The following is a 26,220-nucleotide window of genomic DNA, read 5'->3' as shown; positions in this document are numbered from 1 at the left end:
AGACTGGGTGAAAACTCTGAAAAACAAGGTAATCTGCATGGCCTCTCTGCCTTTCCTCTCTCATATATTGAATACATTGTATAATTACTTCTTTACTTATTTAATAGATGCTTTATTTATTTATTTAATCACATGATTATTCATTTAAACCTGTTTGTTTATTCAAACAGTGTTTGTGTAGTTGTTGTCTTATTCATTATTATTTTTAAACGCTGCTTAAATAACCAATGATTGCGTATTAATAATGATCTCATCATCTCCTTTAAATTACATATTTTCATTCATGCTAAAGATATGTAGCAATACATCCTAAAACATGCCCTAAAACATACCCCGGAAAAATGGGACGTGAGGGCACGGTCAAAAGTTCAACGCGACGTGGGCGTACCACACTAAGGGGCGGATACGGTCAAAGGTCAAAGCAAGTGGGCGGTCCCTCGCAACGTGGGTGGTCCGGAAGTAATTCACCCCTCCCCCCTCTTTAAAGGTCAATGACCCCATCAATCATACCTGTCAATCATTTTGACACTATGTAAATCGGGTCAACCAGCCGCATTATATAATACTACTGACTACCTGGAATGTACATTTCTCCTGTTCTTTAACTGATTAAATGTGTTACTGGAAAAAACACTCTATTTCCTTTAAATTAAAGTCATTGTTGTGTATTGTTAACCTGACATGTCCTTTAAAAAATGTTCATGTTTATTTTCTTGTCAGAGTTGGATAAAGTGTATTTTTACTGAAAAATCCATTAGAATTTCACAGCCATATCACATTTTTATCATAACTGTAAAAATTATTTAAAAAACACATATTGACACCAAATATAGTCTATAATTTCCCAGTTGAATTTAGCAGCGGCTAAATGTACTAGTTGCCTTATATATTCTATTTACACCATGTAGACTTCACAGTTCTTTGTGATAAATGTAAATATTAATTAGATGCTATCTATACACTGTAAAAAATAAATGTATTTTTACAGGTAAAATGCAGTGTAACGTAACAGTATTTTCACATTTTTTTATTAAAATAGTAAAATTCCATAAAACGCCATACATTTACACCAAATTGACATTTTTCCATGTTACTGAAAAAAACTGATGTTTTCTTTTAAACAAAAGTAATGATCATGAAATCTGAAAATGCACTTCTGTCCTCTAGTGGTGATCTTTCTCTGATGAAGTGAGTTTGACGGCTTGAGCAGAACATGTTGTTTTTATTCATCCAATCATCACAGTAGAAAACATGAGCCACACCCACTATTCTTCCTCATTCAATATTAAGTTTCATTGTGAAATATGTCAGAAAACTGAAGACAATCACCACTTCTGCTTCACAGGGACTTTCACAAATCAACATGCTGCAGAACATGAATGACTTGATGTTTCATTGTTATTAAAGTCACCATTAATGTGATCAGTGTTTACTTTAGTTGGGCTCTTCCCCTTGATCTGATATGCTGTGATCTCTCTTTGGACTGGAAAATGAAGGACACTCAAAAGTGATCAGATTTATTTGTCTGGTTGATGATGATGATGATGATGTGAATCGTCATCTAGTTGAGTGTTGGTATTACGTGATTCATATTTTTGTTGGGTTTTTGTATATCTGTGTGAAAAAGATTTGGCTCAAAGCACAGATTTCTTGTGATAACATTCATATGAACAGATTTAGAAAACATAATTTACATTAAATTACGGGAGCTGGTTTTTCACACATAGACATGAATAATCAATGTATGAATCTGAACAGTGGTGACATTAAATGAAAAGCTTCATGTTGCAATGCATGCTGGGAATCATGGATGAGTTTTGAACTATGATGGTACCCAGAATGCATTGCGTTTATCTGAATAGTTTGTTAGTTATCACCATTGTTGAGATGAACAGGCTGAATCTTGATGTCTGCGTATCTCATGGTTTTGACATTTTTAATGTGCATGATGTGTTTTAAAGTCCTTCATAATATCACTTAACACTGTAATGTCTGCGAGCTTCATGAAAGCACTTGTAACCAATGAATACATGAATGGAGACAGGCCAATAGATGACGACTCTCACCATCAGAAAGAACATGAAATCACTTTCTCTCAGCTTTTATCAGCCATAAAAGCTAAAGTAAGCCTGAAGGTAAAAGCAAAGAGTCAAGAGCCCAAGTAAAGCAAACACTGATCAGCATAATGGTGACTAAACAACAACCGTCAACGTCTAAACTTGTGTTAATTGTCAATAAGATCTTTTGTAAACGCACAATAGAAATAAAGTGAAGGTGGTGATGTAATAAGTGAAGGTGGTGATGGTGTTTGTAGAGTTTAATGAGGATTTCTCACAGAAAACACTGGTTGTCAGAACACTTGTGTCAGAACTACAGAATTTCTCTGTTAATTTCACAGTCAGTTTGTTCAGATCACGTCACTTCAGTTCACAGTGTACATACGTTATTTCTGTTGATGGTCAATGTTTGGCACCCTGTGCTGCCGTGCACTTCACTATTTCTTTACAGAAACATCTTTGTAAAATTAAACTGTAAATAACCTTCACATATACTGTGAAAAACTGTGAAGGACTTTCCCACAATTCCCTGTTTAACTCTGCACAACATGTCATATTTCATTCATCACTTTATATATTTCTTTATTTCTTTATATATTTGTTTTAGCAGCTGTGTACATGTGAGTGTTTTTAACATTATAAGTTGTTTAGTTAATGTTTATATGATCATTTTCACGTAACGTGTGTTACCCTGATGGTGTTTTGTGTTTGTGTATAAGACACAGAGCACATCTCTGTATAAGAGAGCTAAAGCTCTATGGTCTGTCCACTTTTGAGTTTTCATGTGGTTGTGCAGTCTATCACCTCAAAGTCTTTGCTTGCTTTGTACACAATTAAAGAAAATAGAATAATATTAGCAGTTGTGTAAACAACTCAATTAACAACTTGTTTAAAAGTAGTAAATCACACACATAAAGCTTTGTCAGTGTACTTTTAAAGTTTGAATACTGTTGCTTTTTCATTTTACCATTTTATAAATTCAACCATTTTAACAGACAAATCATTTGGTACTACAGTGAAAACGTGTTATTTTATTGTATGGTAGACACATGTTTTCTTATGTTCACAGTTTAAACACGTTACCTCAGTTCAGGGTGTAGCGTTATTTCTGTTAATGGTAAACCTTTGGCACCCTGTGCTGCCATGCATTTCACCATTTTTTTACGTCTACATTTTTTACAGTGTAGTTTAGATACCCAGTTTTTTCAAAACAGTTTACTGTAACACTCAAGCAAAAAATATATTAAATATTTAAAAAGCGATGTGGAATGTGATACTGTAACCTAAAAATATTATTAATAATAACTGAGGGAAAATGTGAATGTTCAAATGTGTCAATTTTTTTAAAAATTACAAAAATCTGTGGTCAACCAAAGAATAAAACCTGTCTCTGCAAGAACTGTGCGTGCTATCTCCTTCCTGTACTCATCTAGGTCTTCTTTACTTGAAGGGAATTCAATTTGGTCAGCAGTCTCATTACAGAGAACCTTTTCGGCAAACTGAATAAAAAATATAAACATGTTAAGCACACACACAAGCACATTAAAATGTAACTGTCTGTTTATGTATAAATCTGTCTGCCAGAAATACACTCAACTAAAGGATTATTAGGAACACCATACTAATACGGTGTTTGACCCCCTTTCGCCTTCAGAACTGCCTTAATTCTACGTGGCATTGATTCAACAAGGTGCTGAAAGCATTCTTTAGAAATGTTGGCCCATATTGATAGGATAGCATCTTGCAGTTGATGGAGATTTGTGGGATGCACATCCAGGGCACGAAGCTCCCGTTCCACCACATCCCAAAGATGTTCTATCGGGTTGAGATCTGGTGACTGTGGGGGCCATTCTAGTACAGTGAACTCATTGTCATGTTCAAGAAACCAATTTGAAATGATTCGAGCTTTGTGACATGGTGCATTATCCTGCTGGAAGTAGCCATTAGAGGATGGGTACATGGTGGTCATAAAGGGATGGACATGGTCAGAAACAATGCTCAGGTAGGCCGTGGCATTTAAACGATGCCCAATTGGCACTAAGGGGCCTAAAGTGTGCCAAGAAAACATCCCCCACACCATTACACCACCACCACCAGCCTGCACAGTGGTAACAAGGCATGATGGATCCATGTTCTCATTCTGTTTACGCCAAATTCTGACTCTACCATTTGAATGTCTCAACAGAAATCGAGACTCATCAGACCAGGCAACATTTTTCCAGTCTTCAACTGTCCAATTTTGGTGAGCTCGTGCAAATTGTAGCCTCTTTTTCCTATTTGTAGTGGAGATGAGTGGTACCCGGTGGGGTCTTCTGCTGTTGTAGCCCATCTGCCTCAAGGTTGTGCGTGTTGTGGCTTCACAAATGCTTTGCTGCATACCTCGGTTGTAACGAGTGGTTATTTCAGTCAAAGTTGCTCTTCTATCAGCTTGAATCAGTCGGCCCATTCTCCTCTGACCTCTAGCATCAACAAGGCATTTTCGCCCACAGGACTGCCGCATACTGGATGTTTTTCCCTTTTCACACCATTCTTTGTAAACCCTAGAAATGGTTGTGCGTGAAAATCCCAGTAACTGAGCAGATTGTGAAATACTCAGACCGGCCCGTCTGGCACCAACAACCATGCCACGCTCAAAATTGCTTAAATCACCTTTCTTTCCCATTCTGACATTCAGTTTGGAGTTCAGGAGATTGTCTTGACCAGGACCACACCCCTAAATGCATTGAAGCAACTGCCATGTGATTGGTTGATTAGATAATTGCATTAATGAGAAATTGAACAGGTGTTCCTAATAATCCTTTAGGTGAGTGTACATCATTAGTACTCTTCTATATACCCATCTAAGTAATCTTATACCCATGTAAGTGTACTCAACAGTGCTATTTTGAAACACCATGAAAATGAACTAAAATATACTTTTAACATACTATCTCTGTATTTAAAAATGTATTCAGTTACCACTTGAACCCATCTTTCATATAATAGTGTTTTCAAGTTTACTTCAAGTACAACAAATAAATACAGAGATAGTATGTTAAAAGCATATTTTAGTTCATTTACATGGTGTCTCAAAATAGCACAGTTGAGTACACTTAGATGGATTTAAGATTATTTTAAGAAATACTAAAGATTAATTTTGAGTATATTAAGTACCATATTAGTGTGTGAAAACAGAGCACTTTAAGTACATTATGGAAGTGCACTTTTTTTCACCTACAGGACTACTTGATGCTCATTGGTGCAGCATTTTGACATCAAATATTTTTGCGTAATGACTGGTAAAATCTTTTAAAAATTAAAACTGTATAATTTTTAAGTTTACATAAAACACATGTCTACAAAATAAATGTATTGTACACTGTAAATCTTTTTCTGAGTACTACAATACTGATTATTCCTATTAAAATTTTACCTACTGTAAGCTTTGTAAACATTTTTGTATATTGGAGTAAACAGTCAGTGTCATAAAGTTAATTAAAATAAAATTTGTATATAACTATAATTTTCACATGACTGCCATTGTGAAAAGAATCTAAACATTTTAGAGAATGTTAAGTCTGATTCGAAAAATGAGCCAAAGAGATTGAGAAAAACTGTAAATCGTGTTAAGAACAGTATATACAGTATATAGTTAATATATACAGCTAATATTGGTTACATTATTTATTTGCTGTAGTACAATTTCCACATACTACATGTAAAAGCTTAATAAACACAAGTAATACTACCATTGTACCTATTGTTTTACCTGGTAATGACAACTGGTTAGCTCACAAGTCGAACTGTATAGGAATTGTACTAAAGCAAATTTAAAAAACTGTAATACTGACACCAACAGTACCTTGTGGACTCTAGGCATCTTCTTAGTTTCCGGGGAGTTGCTTTGAAAGGATCCAGCAGAATTGCTCTCTTTTGTTTTGGGAAAATGATCTAAAATGGTAAAACACAACACACACTGAACTGTCACATAACAACCTTTGGTCCATTATCATCTTTATACTAAAAAGTGTGGATAATTTATTACTTCTTTGTTTTTCAAATCTCACCATGAGCATCCAGTGATGGTGTTGGTTTATAAAACCCTAAATAATGTTGAACCTCATAGGATCAATCTGAAACATAAACTGTACATGACGTACTGCACTCACCATAAAATAATATTATTATTTGTTGGTTTCATTACAGTTACATGCAAACATGCATATCTCTTACCTTCAATTTGGTCTTTTCATTTTTCCAGATTTGGGACATTTCAAACGAATCTATAGAGAGTGCCTCCTCCAGATGGGTCTCGTTGTATCGTCTCGCAAGAATTAGCAAATATGAATTCATAACCTTGGAATAAAAAGTGCATGTCATGCATGGATAACATGTATATGCTAAAATGTTAAAACTGAATTGTCAGGAAAACTAAATGATGTGGATGAAAAAATGGTCATTTAAAAAGGACTAAATAAATTTAATAGGTGAGCAAATAATGACTCCATTTTCAAAAACTTTTTTGTCTTATCCTGGATCACAACAGTAAACAAACCTCCATGCCAACCACTGTTGAGTAGCCCAGTAGCTGTGCGACTCGAAATGAACATAAACAGAGAGACGTAGCTCTGGCTACAATGTTTTTCCACAGGACGCATGCGGTGTTTATTAATAGCCAGAGTGCAAAATTAAATAGTAAACCGTTAACTTGACAATAAGCTAAAAAATTCTCTGATCAACTCTCACATCAAAAGAGCTGTTACGTGGTGTCATTTATCCTCTTTACGTGTCAGTTCTTACCGAATCCTCTAATTCTTGATTTGGGGCAGTTCTTGCTATGTCCCCAAAAAAAACTGCATAGGGTCCAATTCTTGACACAAGAACATGAGGAGCCTTCCCATTCCAAGCATCTCTTATGTCTGCAGATATATAAAGATATTTGTCTTTAAAATTAAATATCTTAAAATAAAGATCTGATCATTTTTATGAACTTCTATACTCTGGGAAACTTACAACTTTCAATGGTATCATGCGATATGTTAGAGGCTAGGGTGGTAGTGGTAGCAGATGAGGTCATGGAGGCATTGGTGGTAGTGGCGTTAGATGAGGTCGTGGAGGCATTGGTGGTAGTGAAGGTAGATGAGGTCGTGGAGGCATTGATGGTAATGGAGGCAGATGAGGTCGTGGAGGCATTGGTGGTAATGGTGGCAGATGAGGTCGTGGAGGCATCGGTGGTAGTGGAGGTAGATGAGGTCATGGAGGCATCGGTGGTAGATGAGGTCGTGGAGGCATTGATGGTAGTGGAGGCAGATGAGATCGTGGAGGCATTGGTGGTAGTGGAGGCAGGGATGGTGGCGGCAGAGGCGGAGAGAGTGGTGGAGGCTGTGGTGATGTGATGAGCTTTTCTGTTTGCCTTTATCTTACGAGGAATTCTTGGCATCTCCTCTATGTAGGGTTTTAGATGGTCTATGCTGACCTTGGGGAGAACTTTGCCGCAGCTATCCACGAGGTCAGCAGATTTCCCTTCAACTTTTGTCACTGTAAAGGGTCCAAGGAAGTCAGGATCCAGCTTTCCACCTTTGCGTTGCTGTGATCTTACATTCTGTCTCCATACAAGATCACCAGTGTTGTATGTGCACTGGATTTTTTCACGGCTGTCCTGTTTTCTTTTCTCTGCTGCATCCACATTTTGTTTCCGTAAAACTTGAAATATTTTTTCCTGTTGTTTTATCCCGGAAAAGACCTCCTCTTCTGCAACCACTTCCTCCACCTCAGTGCCAACCTACACATAATAACAAATTTTAACTATTCAAATATTGGATCAGAAATCAGGACTAAGATAACAAAGCTTGGTACTTTCTCAAACCTGGTAGTGCTCTGGGATTTCTGAGGGATAGCGGGCCTCTCTGCCAAACATAAGGAAAAACGGAGAGTGTTTGGTTGTGATTTGCTTTTTCGTTCTGAGCCCAAACATCACTGCATCCAAATACTGGTCCCATGTGTTTGGTTTGCTGTTCACAAGTTTCCCCAGGGCCCTAGGTTTTCAGACAAAACATTTATTACTGTATATTATGGCAGGGGTCTCCTTCCTGCAGATTTTAGCTTCAATTCCAATCAAACACAGCTGAAGCAGCTAATCAAGATGTTCAGGGTTGCTTTATAATTACAAGCAGATTTTTTGAAACGGGGTTACAGCTACAGTCTGCAGGAAGGTAGTTCTCCAGGAGCAGGGTTGGAGATCCCTGTATTATGGTAAAATAGTAGTAATAAATAATATACATATTGATATTTAGTTTTTTATTGTTCTTGCTGCCCAGAACGTTTTAGTGCAAACAAGAATAAGAAAAAACAGAAGCAATAGGATTATAGGCTGCACCTCTCATGTTTTTTGACATCTAATAACAATTACCTCTGTATTGTTGCATTCATTTTCTCAACTAATCCATTGGTTTGGGGATGGTAAGGGGCACACAAACTCCTTTTAATACCCAAAATTTCACAAACACATCCCTGTTTATCTGAAATGACAACAATTACTGATTATATTATATTATATTATACGCTTTTGTGCATCATAATATATACCATGAAAAACAAACTAAAACTTAAATAAAAAAACAAACGAAATGTGTACATACAGCATTTACAAATTTTTTTCCTTGATCCGTTAAAATTCTTTTTGGGGCCTCGAACTGATGGAAGAACTTGACTATGAACTTAGTGACCTCACTGGCTGACTTTGATTTAAGAGGGTATGCCTGGGGCCACTTTGTGAAATAGTCTATCATTACACAGATGTACTGATGTCCATCCTCAGTAGTGCTCAGCTTCCCTATAAGGTCCATGCCTACTAGCTCAAAAGGGCTATTGACCTAAATATGTATAAAAGAAAGTATACAATTTATTTAAACACAAAAACAGAAATATTGGGCAAAATGTTTCATAATTAGAAATGTACAGACAAGCTACATTGAACTGCATCATAAAATGTTTAAAAACTGTAGCAAAGTCTTAAAAAATTGATTTGACACCAAATTTTTAATCAATTTTCCATACCAGTACCGGGGTGTATTCCACAGTCTTCTTTATGTCGCATCCTTTTGACTGGCATTTTACACAACTGGAGACCTTCAGCATAACAAACATTATTCTGTTATTACAGTTTTGTAAGTCAAAGCCAACAAAAGTTCACACAAAAATGGTGCCCATGACGACGTACTGTCTGTCTTCATCATTTAATAGTATTTTGGTTTCACTTTATATTAAGGTACACAAATTCATCATTAACTACTTGCTTATTATCATGCATATTGGTGTCATATTTGTTTGTGTACAACACTTTTCTGCAATACCTTATTCTACATCCCTTAATTCTACCCAATACCTAAACCTAATAACTATCTTATAAGCAGTAATAGAAGTTTACTGACGCAAAAGTCGTTGTTAATAGTTAATAGTGAGAATTTGTCCCTATTCTAAAGTGTGACTAGTATTTTGTCCCACCTTCTATTTAAGTGAATAGAAGGTGTTAAAAGACCTCAGACAATGCAGTTTTTAATCATCCAAAAGTATTGCTGTCAAAATATTTCAAACAGTATAGTCCACCAAATAAATACCATCTGATGTGAATTCACACATTTGTGAGCTACATTTGGAGGAAAGGTAAAAAAATTACTTTAAATTATTGATTTTAATGCGGTGTATTCTGTTAAACAGCATATGTGCAATGTATAATGAACAATTTTTGCCATAATGTCAGAAGTTTGTACCTACCCAACCATCTATGTCTAAAGTCATTCCAGGCCAGTAGTATCTCTTGCAGATATGGCATCCCTGGTTTTAATTAGGCCACAGTGAGCTCCAAATGAACTACAGTGGAATTCTTGGAACACCTGGTCAGCAGCCTCAGAACCACAAAGGACTTTCAGTCTCAGTTCCTTAGCTGTGCCTTTATTTTTTATAAAGTACAGCTCTTTATCTGTTTAAAAGTTCAAAATTTTGTTTACTATTCGCAGCTGTTTGTACAAATTATAGAAAATTAAACTTGAAATTGAACTTTACATAAGTATACCTAATAAAACAAAAGTTACAGTATATAGTTCCAATATAACCCTGCTAAAAAAACAATAGAACCCATTAAAGAAGTAGTGATGGTTTAATGGTTTTGAAGGGATTTGTATTGGTTTGAATGGAAACTATAATGGTGTCTACTGTTATGTGATGGATTTTATTGGTGGTATATTAAATCCTACTGGAATAATGCTCAAAACACACTACAAAAAGTATTTTGTAATGGTTTTAATTAGGGCTGGGCGATATGGCAAAAAAGTAAACTTGATAGTTTTTTTCTATATTGATCGATAACGATATTTATTTCGATATATATTTAATTAAAAACTGTATTTAAAATAATCTATTTTAAATACAGTTTATTAACAAAAGTTAACCTTTAACCAGTTAAAATTCAATTAAATTAATGCACTGCTGCAACACAGAGGATATTAGGCCATAAACAACATGTACCAGTTCATTCAGTCTCATTTTGGCTCAATTGACTCGTTAAGTAAAGGGAGTGTTCATTCAGTACATTCAACCAATGAAAGGGCTCCGTTACTGTGTACATTCGAACGCTATTGGCTCAGCACCTGCGCACATACATCACGCTGCAATAATGTCTTGCTGGAGTAGTGGGATTCATTCAATGCATTCAGTGAACCTTAGTCTTTCAAAAAGACATCTCACATAAAATGTAGTACATTTCTTTAATCATGCAAGCATCTTACATACAAGGTTCAATATTTTAATGTGCACACAAACTCACTTCATTACATCTCTAATCTGTACAGGGCAGCGCCGGTTTGTTTCATATGCACCAGCTCATGTTAGCAGATATGTTAACGATGGATATAAAAACGTTTGTGCTTGAGTTTCGAAGTAACTCGCTTGCAATTGCGCCTCAAGTTTGTTTTGTTTAAACGGCGATTGCGGAAAAAAAATAAGACACTTGATAAACCGCGTGATGACAACTCGAGGTTAGTTTCACCTTTGTTTCCGCTTCCAGTAATGTTTTCCTCCTCATGTCGAGTTTTCTTTGCCAAGTGCAGTATGAAATGGACTTTGTACTTTGACGCGCATGATAAAGCTGCACGCTGACTGACTGTTGTTGCGTTTATTTCTGCGTTCTGTTAGACTGTAAGATTAATCCATATCGAGTCAAAATGCCGATAGCTTATCATCGTTTTTGAAATACATTCTATCGCGATTCGATATGATATCGTTTATCGGCACAGCCCTAGTTTTAATGCAAAAGCTATTGATTCCTAATGGCATTGTAATGGAAAGCGTTAGAATTTCTGTGATAGTTTCTATTAGGTTTTTTTAAACAGAGAAGGGATATACAATTTTTGGGGTATTTTTAATATCTTTCATATAATCAATGTCTTTATTAAGCCACATATGATAGTACAGGCTATGTTAAGTTGTTATGCACATCCAGTAAAGAATTAGAATACCGTTATGCATTTCTAAACCACATTGCACATTAGATTAATATTACAATTATGTTTCATATTTGCAAAGTCTGTAGTGACTGTAACCTGAAAATTAATATTTCGTGAGTAAATGAATCACACGTGATAGCAACTCACCTTGAAGAATGTAATTAGCTGCCCTTCTTTTGATCACAAACCTTTCACCTTTTGTTGCTGATGCTGGATATTCATTTTTAGAAATGAAATCAACAACTTCTTTGAATAAGTCGGGGTTCATTTTCAAAGATTTAAAGGCAAACAAATCACTGTAGGATTTAGACGCGTGATTACAAAAAGACGAGAATTAATCTTGTAAAGCTAAAATCTTAATTGTGGATTAGCTCCCCCTAGAGGCTGTTCTGGCATCTTTTTACTGACCTGACTAGAAATTAAAATACTATCCTAAATTATTACTTAATAACAAATACATTTTCAATACATTAAAATATGCTATGATGCATTATCAGATTCGGTGACGGTGCTTTATGTGAGCTGGTGTTAACCTCAGGTCCAAATGATTTTAACGATGTAAAATAGATGAGATTAGACATCACAAGAGTGTATTTGTAACGTCATCAAAAGTTTTAAAAAACGTGTTATTCTTTGTAAAATAAGTAACCTTAGACAGAAATAGCCCGAGGAAAAAACAAAAAGAATTTTAAAACAAACATAAAAACTGTCATGATTAATACAGAATGTAATCGGGTCTTGTCTTTTAAATGAAAGAGCATGTTGTGCACTATTCAGTCGGCGCTTCTGTTTCCCCCGAAGTCTGCTTCACGCATAAGTATGGCGTTCCATACGGTCCTAAAAAATGACTTTGCAGCACACACTCGTCTCACTGAACGTCTCACTCCACGTCTTAACTGTTTTTGTATTCTGCTATTTATTGCATTGAATTCAAGCCGCAGACGAGACGTTGACGTAACGCAGACGTCACGTAAATCACGTGTGGCCGTGAAGCGTCTATGCAGACGTCACGCGTCATTCACGTGTAGCAGTGAAGTTATTTGTTTTCAGTTTTGCTAACACACAAGCGCGCGAGGCAACATGACGTTATCGCTGAGTGGGCGGTCATATACAGTTAAGAAACTCCCCTTCCGCGCTCGCGATAACGTGTACGTGCACCAGGCACGTTCTCGCGTGAATAATTACGAAACAGCGCCCTCTAGTCACAGATTTCGATAGGTCACAGATTTCGGCACAGCACCTCCGGCTTACTTTCATAATCGTCTCATCATTCATCCTGCCGCCTTCCATTTAATTCATTGTAGTATTATCTGCACGCTTAATTATGAATGAGCATAACTTTAATTTTAGTTTTTGTGTTGTGTTTCTTTGTTTAAATATAGCGTTTTTCTCCGTGGTTGCTATATAACGCCATTGTACTAGCTTTACTCAATCTGTTATTTCGGTTGTGTAATCTTTTTTTTTCTTCTTCTAATCAGATTAGTGTTTCCCGTGATAACACACATAATGCTCCTCCTATGAGAGCTTGCCAAATGAACTATCGGTCATCTTTAACTTGTTGATTACTAGCGAAATTACGAATGGGCTGGCCGCTGGACCATTATTTGATGACCATTATTCAACTTTTGTAATAGTTATATGACAAAATGTTCATTTTTGGGTGAACGAATAAGTAATACGTATAGAAATAAATGGTTCTTTTTTATTTAACTGAGAAAAACATAAAACATGCATTTTGATGTTAGACTTGTTGATGTTAAATCTAATGTATTAGGCTACATATAATTGCTCCACAGTCTATACACAGTATTTATATCAACTACATCATAAGTAACTGTAATTAAATTACAGAATATATGTACAGAGTTTATATCAGAATCAGAAGGAGCACAAGGAATTTGACTTGCCAACAGGAGCTGGAGGTTCTAGCGCAGAAGAAAGTATACACATGGTAAAAACACAGATGAAATGGATAACAATAAAACTAAGATAGAAAAAAGGACAATTAAATAATAATAATAATAATAATAATGCACTATATACACAGTAAAAATATAGACAAAAACAACATTTAATTATTTAAATGAATGTACAGATGTGTTATTTACATGTTTATCGTATGGTTGCTTACAATGTATATAGGTACAGACAACATATAATTTTTACTTTTTCTGTCTTAAAGGTCAACATGCACAAAAAAGTCATGTTTTTCCCTGGAAAAGTCAAAGTTGTGTTCCGTAAGGGGCCTCTAGGGTATCTCCTTCAGGAGCCAACTGATGAGGCTAGGCTGATTAAAAACAACCCATCACTGCAGGACAAGTCAGCACTAATGAAGGAGGACCTTGTCAGACAAAACGCTCTGACTGTGGTCCGCCAGAGAGGAGGTGATGCCTCAGACAAAAAAGAGGTGTTGGGCGAATACATTCTCCAGTTTGGAAAATACAAGGACAAGTCCTTCCGGTGGCTGCTTGAGAATGACATGGGGTACACCATATATCTGATGAAGACCCTGCATCAGGAAGAGGCTGCCGGAGACTTCATGGCAGAGGGACACAGCAAAACCAACCTTGTGTCATTTGTCAGATATGCTCACAGCTTTCAGGAAATTGAGTCTCTTCTTAGCTATGTGTCGAGAACCCCGGCTGCACCAGCAGCCTCGTCCGAGGATGAACAACTGGTTGGTTTCGGGGCTCGTGCCAAGAGCACATGGCAGAATATTTGGAAATGCAGGTCTGATGGATATGCATCCTTTGTATTGGGGGCAAGCTGTGTCCAAGGGACACGGATGCACAAACTGCAGCAATACCTGCGGAAAAAGCAGCAGCAGCAGGAGGAGCTGATCTGTATGCCTGTGTCATAACTCAGCCTGTGGGTCAGTTTGTGTATTTTTGTCATTTGATCTTCAGAAGGACATATTGACATTTTGTCAATTAATATAAACGTTAACATAACTTATCATTTTACTCATACATTGCTAATTTCACACATTGAACTTCAGTTAACACAGAGCTATATTTTAAGAAATCCATTCTGTGAAAATGTTTTTTTTTACAACCCATTGTTTCTTGTCTTTCTCCAACACAGAGATGGATGACGATGTTGAGTTGGAGACTGCAATGCTGAGAATCACCCCCTCCAAGCTACAGGTGCAGTGTAAGTATAATTTTATTTCTGTGACTACTACATGTTATGGATTGATTGTTTTCTGTTTTGTTTTCTCCCAAATGTTTTACAAATGTTTTTAATATTACCACCAGTGCCACCACCACCATCATCCTCAGCAGCTGAGTCGGGGCGGTCTGTGGAAACAGATAGAGGTTTTTACGCATTAGGTTTGGCACTGGAGCACAGTTCTGTTGAATTGTGAAATTAAATGCTCTCCAGGACTGAACATAAATGCTTCTGTTCTTAGTGTTCTGGCCATGTTCCGGCCTTGTTCCATTAAAATTGTGTTTGCCGTTGGCAATTTACTTAATGTCCCAGGGGACTATGAATTGATTCCCCCTTCATGAATTGATACCAGCAACAATCTGGGTGAGTATTCACTTTAGTTAACGTGTAAATATAACTAAAATATGATAAATGCATGTTTTTGCTTGTTTTGTTCACATACCTCCTGTTCATGCCATTTTATTGTATAACACTAAGGCCCAGATTCACAGGCAGGATTTAACTTAACTAAGGCCTAGTCCTGGCTTACGTTATGATATTTAACTTTATAAAAATGTCATAGAAAAATACATTACTATTCATTGAGACAAGTCAATGGCACTAACATGTTTTAAGATACTTAAGATACAGTTATATTCAGTTATTATAGCTCCAATCTGGGACTAACATTAATTCTTGTCTGTGAAACCGGGCAAAAGACAAGCATGTAAAGTAAGATGAAAGTAAGGCTTTTTTGTCTTGAAACCTAATATGCCTCATTTATATATTTACATTTTTATCCTGCAGTACCTTATGCTTCTTTCTGCAAATCACCTGCTGAAAAGCAACAACGAGAGACACCAGTTCATGGTAAATGTATTGTAATTATGCCCATCTTATTTAAATGTTTGTCTCTTACTATGGTATTTATATTTTTTCTTCTCTGTTTTATCTTTTCTTTTTATAGCACCACCCTTTTGCCCCCAAAAACCTGTGCCCATTCCTAAAGAGTTGATGTTTCTTGTGAAAGAAACATCAGGTTCGACACAAGGGGAGATAACTGGTTCATCTACTGGTGTGTTTAATGTTGGGTTTTGTGATTTATTTTATTATAAAAGTCACATTATAACTTTATAGCATCCCGTTTAATATTTATAATCCCTAACCTCTTATATCAACAATTGTTAATAGATAAATATTACCCTGTTTCAGTAAACAGTGGCACCACAGACAGCTCTCGAGTGTCCAGGACAGTTACTTTTGAGGAATGTAGCAAAGGTATTAAGGCTGTATTGCACCTGACATGAGGAAATTGTTCAAATGTTGTGTTGAATCAATTGTACTCATAGAATTTTATTTATCTATATGTTTAGATGATGTCTCTTCTTCAGCAACCACTACATTTAGTGTCCAACAGACAGCTGAAGCATCCCATGGTAAGAGTGTAATTCTACCAAGGTTTTTTAGTCTTAAAATAATTACTCTTCAACAAATTAAGGTCTTAGAATGTGATTTTCTGATTAAAACAAGAACAACTGTCTGTAAGTGTATGAAAACTTGTTTCCCTTTGAATTTTTTGTTTTTCTGAACCCGCTTTCAGACATTTATTCTTGTTTTAAGTCATTTCATTTGCAATGGAAAGACAAATACTGATGGTTTGGAGCAGAGCTATTCAAACCTTCTCTCTGTTATTTATTTACATCATTTCCACTCTAACTATGCAGTCTTTAATAATAATCTGGTCAGTTCATTCTTTTTTCCTTATTCATTATTCTTTTAAAAATTCAAGTTCCATCAGCTCAGCCACCCATTCATGTTCTCCTGCCAGGGCATGATCATGACATGAGCAACTGGAGCTGTTCTCAACACCAAAAGCGGTGGATGAAGATAGAGCTTCAGGATCTCGGGCTGTGGCCTGGGTCACGTTCTGTGCATAACCCAGGGAACACAATTTCATTGTGGCGTCTTCCTCCACAACCTGAACTTATCGATACGGTGGCTGACCTCCCATCCCCTAACTTCTTCCAGCTCCACCCATTTTTCTTCTGGAAGCCTGAGAGTCACATCATGGTCAGGTTGAGGAACAATTACCTTCTGCCATGTCTGCATGGATGTCCTCATCCTCAGGTGGTCTCTGCAGGTGTCGGCAGGCCTCGGGTGATTGTTGGCACCAGTGGTCAGTATTATATCTTGTCCTCACGACTCTGCTGCAAAGCATGTCGGAGGAACTGGTTTGCTGACAATCCACAATGGCTTCAGAAGCTTCCCAAGCGGTTTACCAATCTTCTGCCTGCATTCCTGACCTACAAGAAAGCCATCTGCAAGTCTGTGATGGATGAGCTGAGGCGCACTGGCAAGTCACCAACAGATATGGCAAACCAGGTGAATGAGCTCATGCACCTCAAGTATGAGCGAGCTCACCTGGCATACCTGCATGCCATAGAAAGCATCAGGGATGCTGAGGCCGGCATTCATGGACAGAAGACCATTGGGCAGTTCCTGAGGAAGGAAAACACGCCACGTGCTTTTGGGTCATATGACGATCAAGATGGCTGGTGTGGAGTCTCCGTGTCCGGCTTCTACTTGACCGATTGCCTACTAGATGAGTTCAGACGTCAAGAGCCAGCCATGTCCAAACTCCTCCAGGGCACTTTTGGGCAGGTGTTCAGGTCTGACCACACCAGGAAAGTTGCAAGAAAAGTAACGCTGGCATCTGGCGTCATGTCCAGTTATGCCATCATGAATGAGAACTGGCTGATTGTATCCTGGGTGATGGTTCAGTCTGAGTCTGAGAGGTCCTTGGAGCCGATGTACCAGGGATTGGCCAAGAGGTATAGCGATGCTGGATTGGAAATGGCAGGCTTCCACTGGATGGACAGGTGAGAAGAGCCATCTTCTCTTATCACTGCCATTCAAACCGCCGATGTCATGTCTAATAACTAGTGCTGTCAATCGATTAAAACAAATATTTGCACTTTTTTTTTCTGTAATCGTGATTAATAAAACTAATATAAACGTTTTTTATTGTAACAATTTCACATTTAATCTCCACATTTATTTAGGAAAAACAAAGACCCTAGTCTTTATTTTAAAGATTTGTTTATTGGTATCTTTTTATGAAAGGAGGCCTCAATACCGCTGCCGATGTCTCTATGAAATGTCATTTTTTTCTCAATTTTATCCATTATTTGTAGGCATTTGGCATTACAGTGTAATTGAACGTTATCATTTTAAACATTTACTAGGCTTTAAATAATATAACTACTTTAAAGTGAACTTAAAACCATTTTCACATAAACCCATTATAATATATGCCACGTTTACATGTGCCTACAATATATATTTAGTATTTTCTTTTGGCCAGTCAAACTGATTCAGATTTTTACTTGCCCCTTGGGTTAATTTTTTTGTTGTTTTTTTAAACAAAAAAGTAATTGCATATGTTAACACATAAAATTTTGACAGCACTACTAATAACAAATTCTGTTACTTTAAAGGAAAAAAAATTCAATTGTTCTACTTCTTTGTGCCTTGCATTTAGGGATTGCTGTGCTCCATTTAAGATCCCAGAAAGTATCCGCGGTGAACATGTACACTGGGATGCCTGGAAGACAACACCTTCCATTGTTGCTGCGGCCCCCTCTGGACCGCTAGAGAACACCTGTGCCTCAAGGTCCCATTTTAACAAGAGCATTGTGGTGAAGCTGGACTTGTTCCACTGCCTGAGGCATTTTTCACGGGAGTGCACCTCTGAGCATCACCCTCTGTACAGTACTTTCTGCCAGCTCCTGTCCGCAGCATTTTCTGTGGTGGATCAGGATGACCTAAAGAGGCTTCAGGGTGCCTATACATTCTGCGGTATCCATCCAGCCAATCCCACCAAACAGCATATACGAGAACACTGCAGGACTAAAATACCACAACCCACAGAGCTACTGGACAGAGTGGAGAAAGTCCTGAAGCATTTTCACCTGGCCATGGACCCTAACAATGTTCAACTCTTCAAGCCATCAATGCTGAAGGAGTGGCGCATACAGAGAGTGCACATTCTCCGCGGATGCCTCAGTGACCCTGAACTTTCTGAGGGCATAATGTACCGGTATGGTGGAACTCTTCAGTTAAACCATGTACCAGGTGAGGGTGCCAAAGTCCCCATCTGTATCCCTGTCAGAGGTACGTCTCAGCAGGAGGGCTACCACTTCCACCAGGCCCAGTGGATTACCGATGTCTCCACTGAATTATTCCAGTCCCAGGGCATGACAGGGGTGGCACGGTGGAACTACCAACGGCTGGTGGACCTTAAGGAGCCAGGTGTCATTCTCCATGCGGTGTTTGATCCAGCTCTAATGGTTGAGTTAAATTCAGCCTCCAAGAGAGTGACCGGGCAGGAAAAGTACCCAAAACTTCATCTCTCTGACAGAGACACCAAAGAGAGGTTTGGCCTCGAGTACATAGAGCCAGGCTGCCGTCCAGTCCCTCTGGATTGGGACAAACACCGAACCCAAAAGAGAGATGAACCAACTGCTCTTGTGCCTCATGTGCAGACACCCACTCCTACACAAGCTTCAGACACAGCAGCCTCCTCCAGCAGTACACTGCTCCTCGGTATGGCATCCCCTAGACCAGCACCATCCGTCGGTCATTTGCTCTCTGCTGGTGCACTGCTAAAGCAGGAGATGCCACCAGAAGACCAGCAACCTCTAGAAGCGATGGGTAAGTTAACAGTCTTTTTAGGCATACATTATTGCATTATGTTTTAATGTAATAACACAAGGAACTTTTATTGCTTTATTGTGTTCCAGAACTCTTACATGCCATGCCCCTGCCGCTGAGGTCCTCGCCAAGGTGCACTCGCACGGGACCCGTAAAGACGGGTGGACGGGTTTTTGTGTTGGACCACACACGCTGGACACCACCCATGAAAGAAGCAATCGACAGCTTGTTGCAGAAGTACCATGGGGAGAAGGACATCCTGAAGCTTGTGGATAAAGACTATGCAGACATGGTTCATCACTCTGCCACAGATTCCAATAGTTTGCTGCACCCCACGACTAAGCTGCACATATCCCGCTATGTGAAACCCCTGTCAAAACAACTCAACACTAGTTCGTCTTTGAACACAAGCCCGGAAAAGCTTCTGGAGACTCAGCAGCTGTGGCAGTCTTTGACAGTGGGTAGTGAGACTGCTAGTGTTCCTGTGGTCACCATGGAGCCGGCTATTGTGAACCCACCTGAACCTGCCCTGTCCACACCTCTGACACCAGACTCCATCAAGACGATTGTGGAGAGCATCTTGGAGAGCCAGCAGCAACAGCATCAGCCAGAGCAGAAGAGAAGGCAGACAAAGACATGTCTTGCTTGTGGCCAGCCCAAGTCTCGATATGAGACTGATGGATCCTCCATCCACTTTTTCCACCAGCAAGGGTCTGTGCGATATTTTTATTGTTCCAAGGTGTTTCAAAGCTATGCTGCTGAGGGACTCTCTAATCCCAAAATGCAGTTTGAAGAATTTGCAGGGACTGAATTCTTCCAGAGGGAGCTGGAGGCCACCAAGAAACGAGTGGAGGAGAAGATGCAGAAAAAGAGGAAAAAGACAGAATACCAGCATGCAGGGCACCTATGCAGATTCTGCCACATGGGACTGAAACAGGGACCAAACAGTCCACATATTCATACAGGCTTCCCTGGAGTGGCGGGGAAATACATTTACTGCCCGTCTAAAGTGTACTCTCTATATCGAGATAAGGGAATGGCCAAAGACATGAGCTGGATTGAGTTTCAGCAGTCTCCTTACTATGAGGCAGAGAGGAAGAGATGGGTCGAAGAAAGGAATAAATAAATTAAATATCTTTAATTGTAATATTGTTGATATTTAAATGTTCTGTAGGTTTCTGTTGGCTTCTTTATAGATGTGTGTGTGTATCTCTATATATATATATGTATACGTGTGTGTATATGAATAAATGTAAATATGAACATGTAAAGTTTTTTGTTATACAGTGCTCTCTATATAGTCTTTTTAGTCTTTTATAGTGTTTGCTTGTTATTTTATTTTGTTACTGTAAACAGTTAGTGGTAGTAGTTTGCAAGAATTGTAAAAAGGCTGAAGTGTTCCTGAAGTATTCCAAGGCTGAAGTGTTCCAGTTTATTTGTTTGTTTTGTTTTACTTTGTTTATAACAGCTTTAGTTATTGTTTTTGTGCTTTCAGAACCATGTTCCTCTGCTCCTGCTTCTTCAGTGTGCAGCCCACCACCTTTGCGACAGACATCGCAAAGTAAGAGAGTCTTTTGTGGATAGAATTACCATATTTAATATCGGTGGCTATACTTTATTTGTTTCTTCTAATTTTCAATCACACCCAGGCACACAACTCTTCCCAGAGCTCCTGCTCCACAGCTTCCTGGATACGATCATGACATACATCAGTGGAAGTGTTCTCATCAACAGAGGATCTGGATGAAGACCGAGCTGGAATCCATGGGTCTGTGGCCAGGCTCTCCTCCTGTGAGCAACCCCATGAAGACTGTGTCACTGTGGCGTTTACCTCCTTAGCCTGAGCTGATAGACACAATCTGACACTGATCTGCCTAAGGTCTTTTCCATTTACAGAGAGCATGGTATGGAGAAGGAGATGACATGGAAAGACAGAGATGGAAAGAGTTTCAGAAGTCTCAATTTTACAACATGGAAAGACAGAGATGGGTTTCAGAAAAAAGTAAATGAGAAATTTCCCCATGTAAATATATTTTTCTTGTGTTTGTTCTGCCTGTTAAAGTGTTGAGAAAACAATAAAAACTACTAAGAAACACTGATTTATCTTGTACTCTGTTTTTTATATTTATAAATATATGGCAAATATATTCAACATGACGTAAAATATATTTGAATTATAAATGTAATAACTACATACGTTTCATTGTACAATTGTTTCTTACCTTTGTAGTGCTATTACACATGTATTGTAATTAGAGTTTAGATACAAATACTCTTCATAAATATATGCACATTTGGTGCCATTTACCTTATTGTTTTACCTATGTTTAATAAGTTAAGTCATTTACATTTAGTCATTAAGTAAATTTTACAAAAAACCCTAAAGGATAATAACATAGTGATGAAAACGATAACAAAAAACTTTCTACACTGACATTAAGACTATTGTGTCAAAACATACAAATTTACATTGCAATTACCCGTTTATTGTTATGAAGTAATGTTGATAATGTTAAATGTAAATAAACATTTAGTGTTGTTAAACAGTTGATAAATAAAATGTTCATTTTATTAATATATTCTATATGCTTATCAACATTTTCATTAAACACAACTTCATTTTAAATCATTTTAATACTAATGCATTGTCATTATTTCTACATTTTATGCTTACATGTCATAAATAACGCACAAATTACTGTAAAACAATGTTTTAGAGTGGCTTACCGTAGGATTCGAACCCACGTCCAAGCGAACATAAAAAAAAGATGTGAAAAACTCTGACTGGCTATGATATCATCAGCAATCTTTAGCAGGTGGCTGAAATGCTTCAGTTTGATTGGCTGGCATTGTATTACAGCTATTCGCAACTGGCCACCATTAGGCCACGATGTATTGTTTTGGGGATTATTCAGAGGTTTACATCTGCCACAGTACATAGACCATAGTTTCCATCCCAACCAAAACAATTTCTATCATAACCACTAAATCCAATAGAATTGCTTATTTTTTTCAGCAGGGTATTAATATCATATTAGTGATCATATAGTGATAAAAATGATCATAAATATAGTTTAATCTGAGTCAGATATTAATATGATTTATTTTTCTTTACTTTGAACTGCAACCTTTCCTCTTTAAACAGATGACAGACTCTTCTAAACGGGCCCTGGCAGAGCAGGCACTACATACGGCTAGTTGTCCTGTCAAGAGGAAGAGAAAACATCTGATTTTACAGAGTGCCACAATAACCCAGGAACTGTCAATCACAGTGGTGTCAGAGGCACTCAAAACAGGGTTATCGCTGGCTACTATTGGTCCACAATAATCAACAACGTGAAAGAATGGGTAATATACTACAGAGGTGGTACTTTACTTTTAATTTATACTTTTTCCTATTTTTTAAAATATCTGTACTTAAGAACTTTTGCCACCTCAGGTTGTTAGGTACCTTCTTGATTTAGATGTTATTTTTAGTTTATTGTTCTCGCCAACCTAGACATTTGTGTGTTGCTCTTAAGTGAGATCTTGTCACTGCTGCCAGCTGAATGACCCCATCAAACTGTTGTGCCAGTCTTGCATTCCATTAAGGTACTGCTTACAATATTTGTGCATACTCATGAGACTAACAAGCTAGTCTCAAGCTTGTGTACAGTTTTACCAGCATTTGACTGATGCTAATTTTGTCCCATGCAGGTAAAAGTAGCTTGGGAGGTGCTTGGGTTAGATGATTGGACCACTACCAGAAACAAGTATGTCCGTACCATGACTGACTGTACACCAAGTGGGTGTTTTCAGAACCCATGCAGTCAGACAGCAGCTGAAGCTGAGACAATGCATCATTTTAAACATGGCAGCTTTCACAAGGATGTAACCGATCTGCCTTTAATTTCAGAGGGGAAATGCTTGCCTCAAGATTGTAGAAGAAGCTGCACGACAACATTTACTGTGTACTATTGTGGCCCGGTTTCACAGACAAGGCTTAGCTTATGCGAGGACTAGGCCTTAGTTAATTATCTGCATGCTGATGGTAAGAATGTTTCATTTGTCAGAGCTGTTAGTTAATAAAAGCAAACTCTATTGTGTAATTTCTGGGCGATATGTTTTTACATGTATTGAGCACTGTTTTTCACCACAGTTATAAATGCACTTGATAAAATACCTAAAAAGTATTGAGAAGTATTCATAGGAACATTAGTACATAGATGGGTTGATCTGAAATCATAATCAATAAGAATAATTACATATAAGTAGGTTTATGATGATAATTTGATTATTTGAAGAAGAATTGATGATTTAATGACACAATCTGTACCTGTAATAGGGTTGTCCTTGGAAGGGGGAGGTCTCAAAGCATGAGGCTAGAGTAATTAATCTTATAAAACTAATGCTAAGAATCAAGCCTTAAAACAATAAACTAAATAATGATCTATAGTTAGAATCACTAAAGAAGTTTAAAAAATGAAGTTTAAAAATGAACTTAAAACTACTCTTCTGTTTAATAGAAAAATCAGCTATGTATCCTCTTCAAGCCAATATGCCCTAGAGAAAAAAAATTCCAGTATGCGTTGACTTAAAAGTACATGCATCGTATTGTGACCATGGGTGATTTGTTCCTATGTTGGCTCTCACACAGCCTTTCAGCCGTGATCGTCCCTAATATATCACCATCTTTTTCTGGGCGTTTCCTATGCGGGCTCTAGCAAGACAATGTCCTGGTCGTCCCATATACACCCTTTTTCTTTTTTTCTTTTTTTACTGTGGTCACAATGTTTCAACATGCAATATCAGTCTCTTGAATATTTTCCATAATGCAATCTTTTATTCAATGCAAAAACACTCAAAAAAAAAAACATTCTCATATCAGTTTTAAAACTCACTTTCTCTAGATGAAAATATCATTTTCAGAGGATACGCAACTTGTGCTTGCTACCAAAAAAATCTCTCATTGTTCCCCTGTGCCTCTTCAAGCCTGGTCAAACACTCACACACGCTTTCCGGGAAAGTGGCCAACAATTCCCTCCCTTACACTCTCAAGTTTTACACAGAACACTACAGAGACACAGAAAGAACAGATATCTAATTTTACTCACACGCAGCTCTTCTGCGTGACAAATACATGTCCCTTCAATTTGGACAATAAATAAACTGCCTTCTCAAAACAGACAGGTGCCCTCTCCAAGCAGGTCACTCAATAACTTAACTGCCTTCTCCAATAACAGGCAGGTGCCCTCTCCAAGCAGGCAGGCCTTCTCTTAGCAGGCGACTCAATAATCAATATCTTCAATATCAGCCTTCTCCAAGCAGGCTATTCAATAACTTAACTGCCTTCTCCAATAACAGGCAGGTGCCTTCTCCAAGCAGGCAGTGCACTTCTTCTTAAATAAATATCTAAACTCTATAACGTTATCATTCATTCATTCACATTCATTCTTTACCCTGAGACCCGGGACCCTCCTGCAATTTTTGTAAATTAATTTTGGTTTCTTTTTAGGAGAGACTCTTTATAGACATCAGTGCTAACCAAAACTCACCTCCGGCAAACTGCACAGATAATACTTTTTAACAATTTAATTATAAAGCAAAAATATGCTCACCTGCTCTTGATCTGTGCAGCAAGCCGGATGCTCCGTCCTAGGCAGCCTCCTGATGTCTTCCGTCTCTTTCCAATCCGGGTCACGGCACCAAAATATGTTGTGGAAAAATTTCAGTCTTGTAGTTCAAAAAATCTCTCAGACAAAGAAGGTCCGGGTGTCAAGGAGTTAACTTTATTTGCTCGAGCCAAACAAAGTGAGATGTTCCAAGTCATCTAAAAACCAAGTGTTTTCCAGTCTATAGTTATAGTAAAATTTCTGAAAGGTGGTCTCTTCTGAAACCAATCAGGTATTTTCCTGTTATCTCTTATTTTTATTAACCAATTGTTAATTGCCTGCCACCAATAAGTCCCAGGTAACAAGGTACGTATCTAATGGTGGTACGCTGGTTATTACATCATTTTTAAAATAATTTGCATACAATGGTTACTACACGAGACCACCAAACAAGCCATGGTCTCCATACGAGACGGCGTGGCGTCCGTGCGTAATCATGGTTACTTTTAAACAGTGGAAAATCCCCAGGTTTCAGAGAGAGCACAAACCTTAGGCCTCTAAAAACATCACTGGATTTTACCTTGTTACATTGTGCTCAAATGTGCTTTAAACATGCTTAAAGTGACATTAAGTGCATTTATATGAACAATCATTGGGNAAATTTAACATAAAAAAGTAATAATACTGATTAATTGATGACTAGTTTGAGTGCTCTGAATTGTAAATTCACATGAACTTCGACAAAATAAACCGGAACATATTACTGATACACTTAGACATCAACACTCATCACACAAACCTCAACAATGGTGACCATTATCAAAGTAATTCAGATAAACAGATCAACTGCAATGCATGCTGGGAGTCATGAATGAGTTTTGTACTATGATGTTACCCAGCATGCATTGCAGCATGAATTTTCTTTTGTTGATTGTCACCATTGTTGAGATTCATACGCTGATTCTTCATGTGTTTGTGTGTCTGAGTAGTTAAGCTGTTTTAACAGTTTGTGATTATATTTGATTCATTCCTAAATAAATTCACAGTGTTTTATAAGACTCATACTCCTAGTAGCAGAGAACTGACATTGACAGTGAACAAGAGAAGACAAACTTTAAAATGATTTTATCATTAAACAGAAGTGAGCCTCTGTCTAAGTTGCTTTGACCCAATGGTTGTATTTTAATACAGCTACACAGCCAAAGAAAACTAATTTAACAATAAAATAAA

The 26,220-nt window shown here is 37.7% G+C and overlaps 3 protein-coding genes across 6 annotated transcripts in view; 2 read left to right on the top strand and 1 right to left on the bottom strand.

Moving 5' to 3' along the window:
• The window catches only part of ankzf1 (ankyrin repeat and zinc finger peptidyl tRNA hydrolase 1), a 174,900-nt gene that overhangs the window by 43,420 nt on the left and 105,260 nt on the right, over window positions 1–26,220 (top strand). The window lies entirely within an intron of this gene.
• On the bottom strand, window positions 5,898–9,931 carry LOC130555648 (probable transcription-associated protein 1). Of its 2 annotated transcripts, XM_057336039.1 has the most exons (10): window positions 9,810–9,931; window positions 9,093–9,164; window positions 8,675–8,908; window positions 8,446–8,554; window positions 7,903–8,071; window positions 7,050–7,818; window positions 6,837–6,955; window positions 6,270–6,392; window positions 6,104–6,169; window positions 5,898–5,987 (listed from the first exon to the last, which is right to left on the bottom strand). In XM_057336039.1, exons 4-9 carry the CDS (start codon window positions 8,463–8,465, stop codon window positions 6,140–6,142), a joined length of 1,230 nt encoding a protein of 409 aa, XP_057192022.1. In that variant the 5' UTR covers window positions 8,466–8,554; window positions 8,675–8,908; window positions 9,093–9,164; window positions 9,810–9,931; the 3' UTR covers window positions 5,898–5,987; window positions 6,104–6,139. The 2 variants fall into 2 exon arrangements, with proteins under 2 accessions (XP_057192022.1, XP_057192023.1); XM_057336040.1 differs by lacking the exon at window positions 9,810–9,931 and having other exon boundaries at window positions 9,093–9,702.
• On the top strand, window positions 13,640–14,831 carry LOC130555650 (uncharacterized). The gene is made up of 2 exons (XM_057336044.1): window positions 13,640–14,689; window positions 14,794–14,831. The coding sequence occupies exon 1, from the start codon at window positions 13,656–13,658 to the stop codon at window positions 14,394–14,396; it is 741 nt and encodes a 246-aa protein (XP_057192027.1). The 5' UTR covers window positions 13,640–13,655; the 3' UTR covers window positions 14,397–14,689; window positions 14,794–14,831.

This window comes from Triplophysa rosa, linkage group LG6 (assembly GCF_024868665.1).
Source record: "Triplophysa rosa linkage group LG6, Trosa_1v2, whole genome shotgun sequence".
Lineage (NCBI taxonomy): Eukaryota > Metazoa > Chordata > Actinopteri > Cypriniformes > Nemacheilidae > Triplophysa > Triplophysa rosa.
The sequence above is the reverse complement of the archived record's forward strand: the minus strand, read 5'-3'. Positions and strand labels throughout refer to the sequence as shown.

Coding starts and splice junctions, on each gene's coding strand:
- LOC130555650 (XM_057336044.1), top strand. CDS start 13,656: ATGGTTGCTTACAATGTATATAGGTACAGACAACATATAATTTTTACT.
- LOC130555648 (XM_057336039.1), bottom strand. CDS start 8,465: ATGAATGCAACAATACAGAG. Junction 8,072..8,445: donor ATGAATGCAACAATACAGAG/GTAATTGTTATT, acceptor CTGAAAACCTAG/GGCCCTGGGGAAACTTGTGA. Junction 6,393..6,836: donor ATCAAGAATTAGAGGATTCG/GTAAGAACTGAC, acceptor TTTTATTCCAAG/GTTATGAATTCATATTTGCT.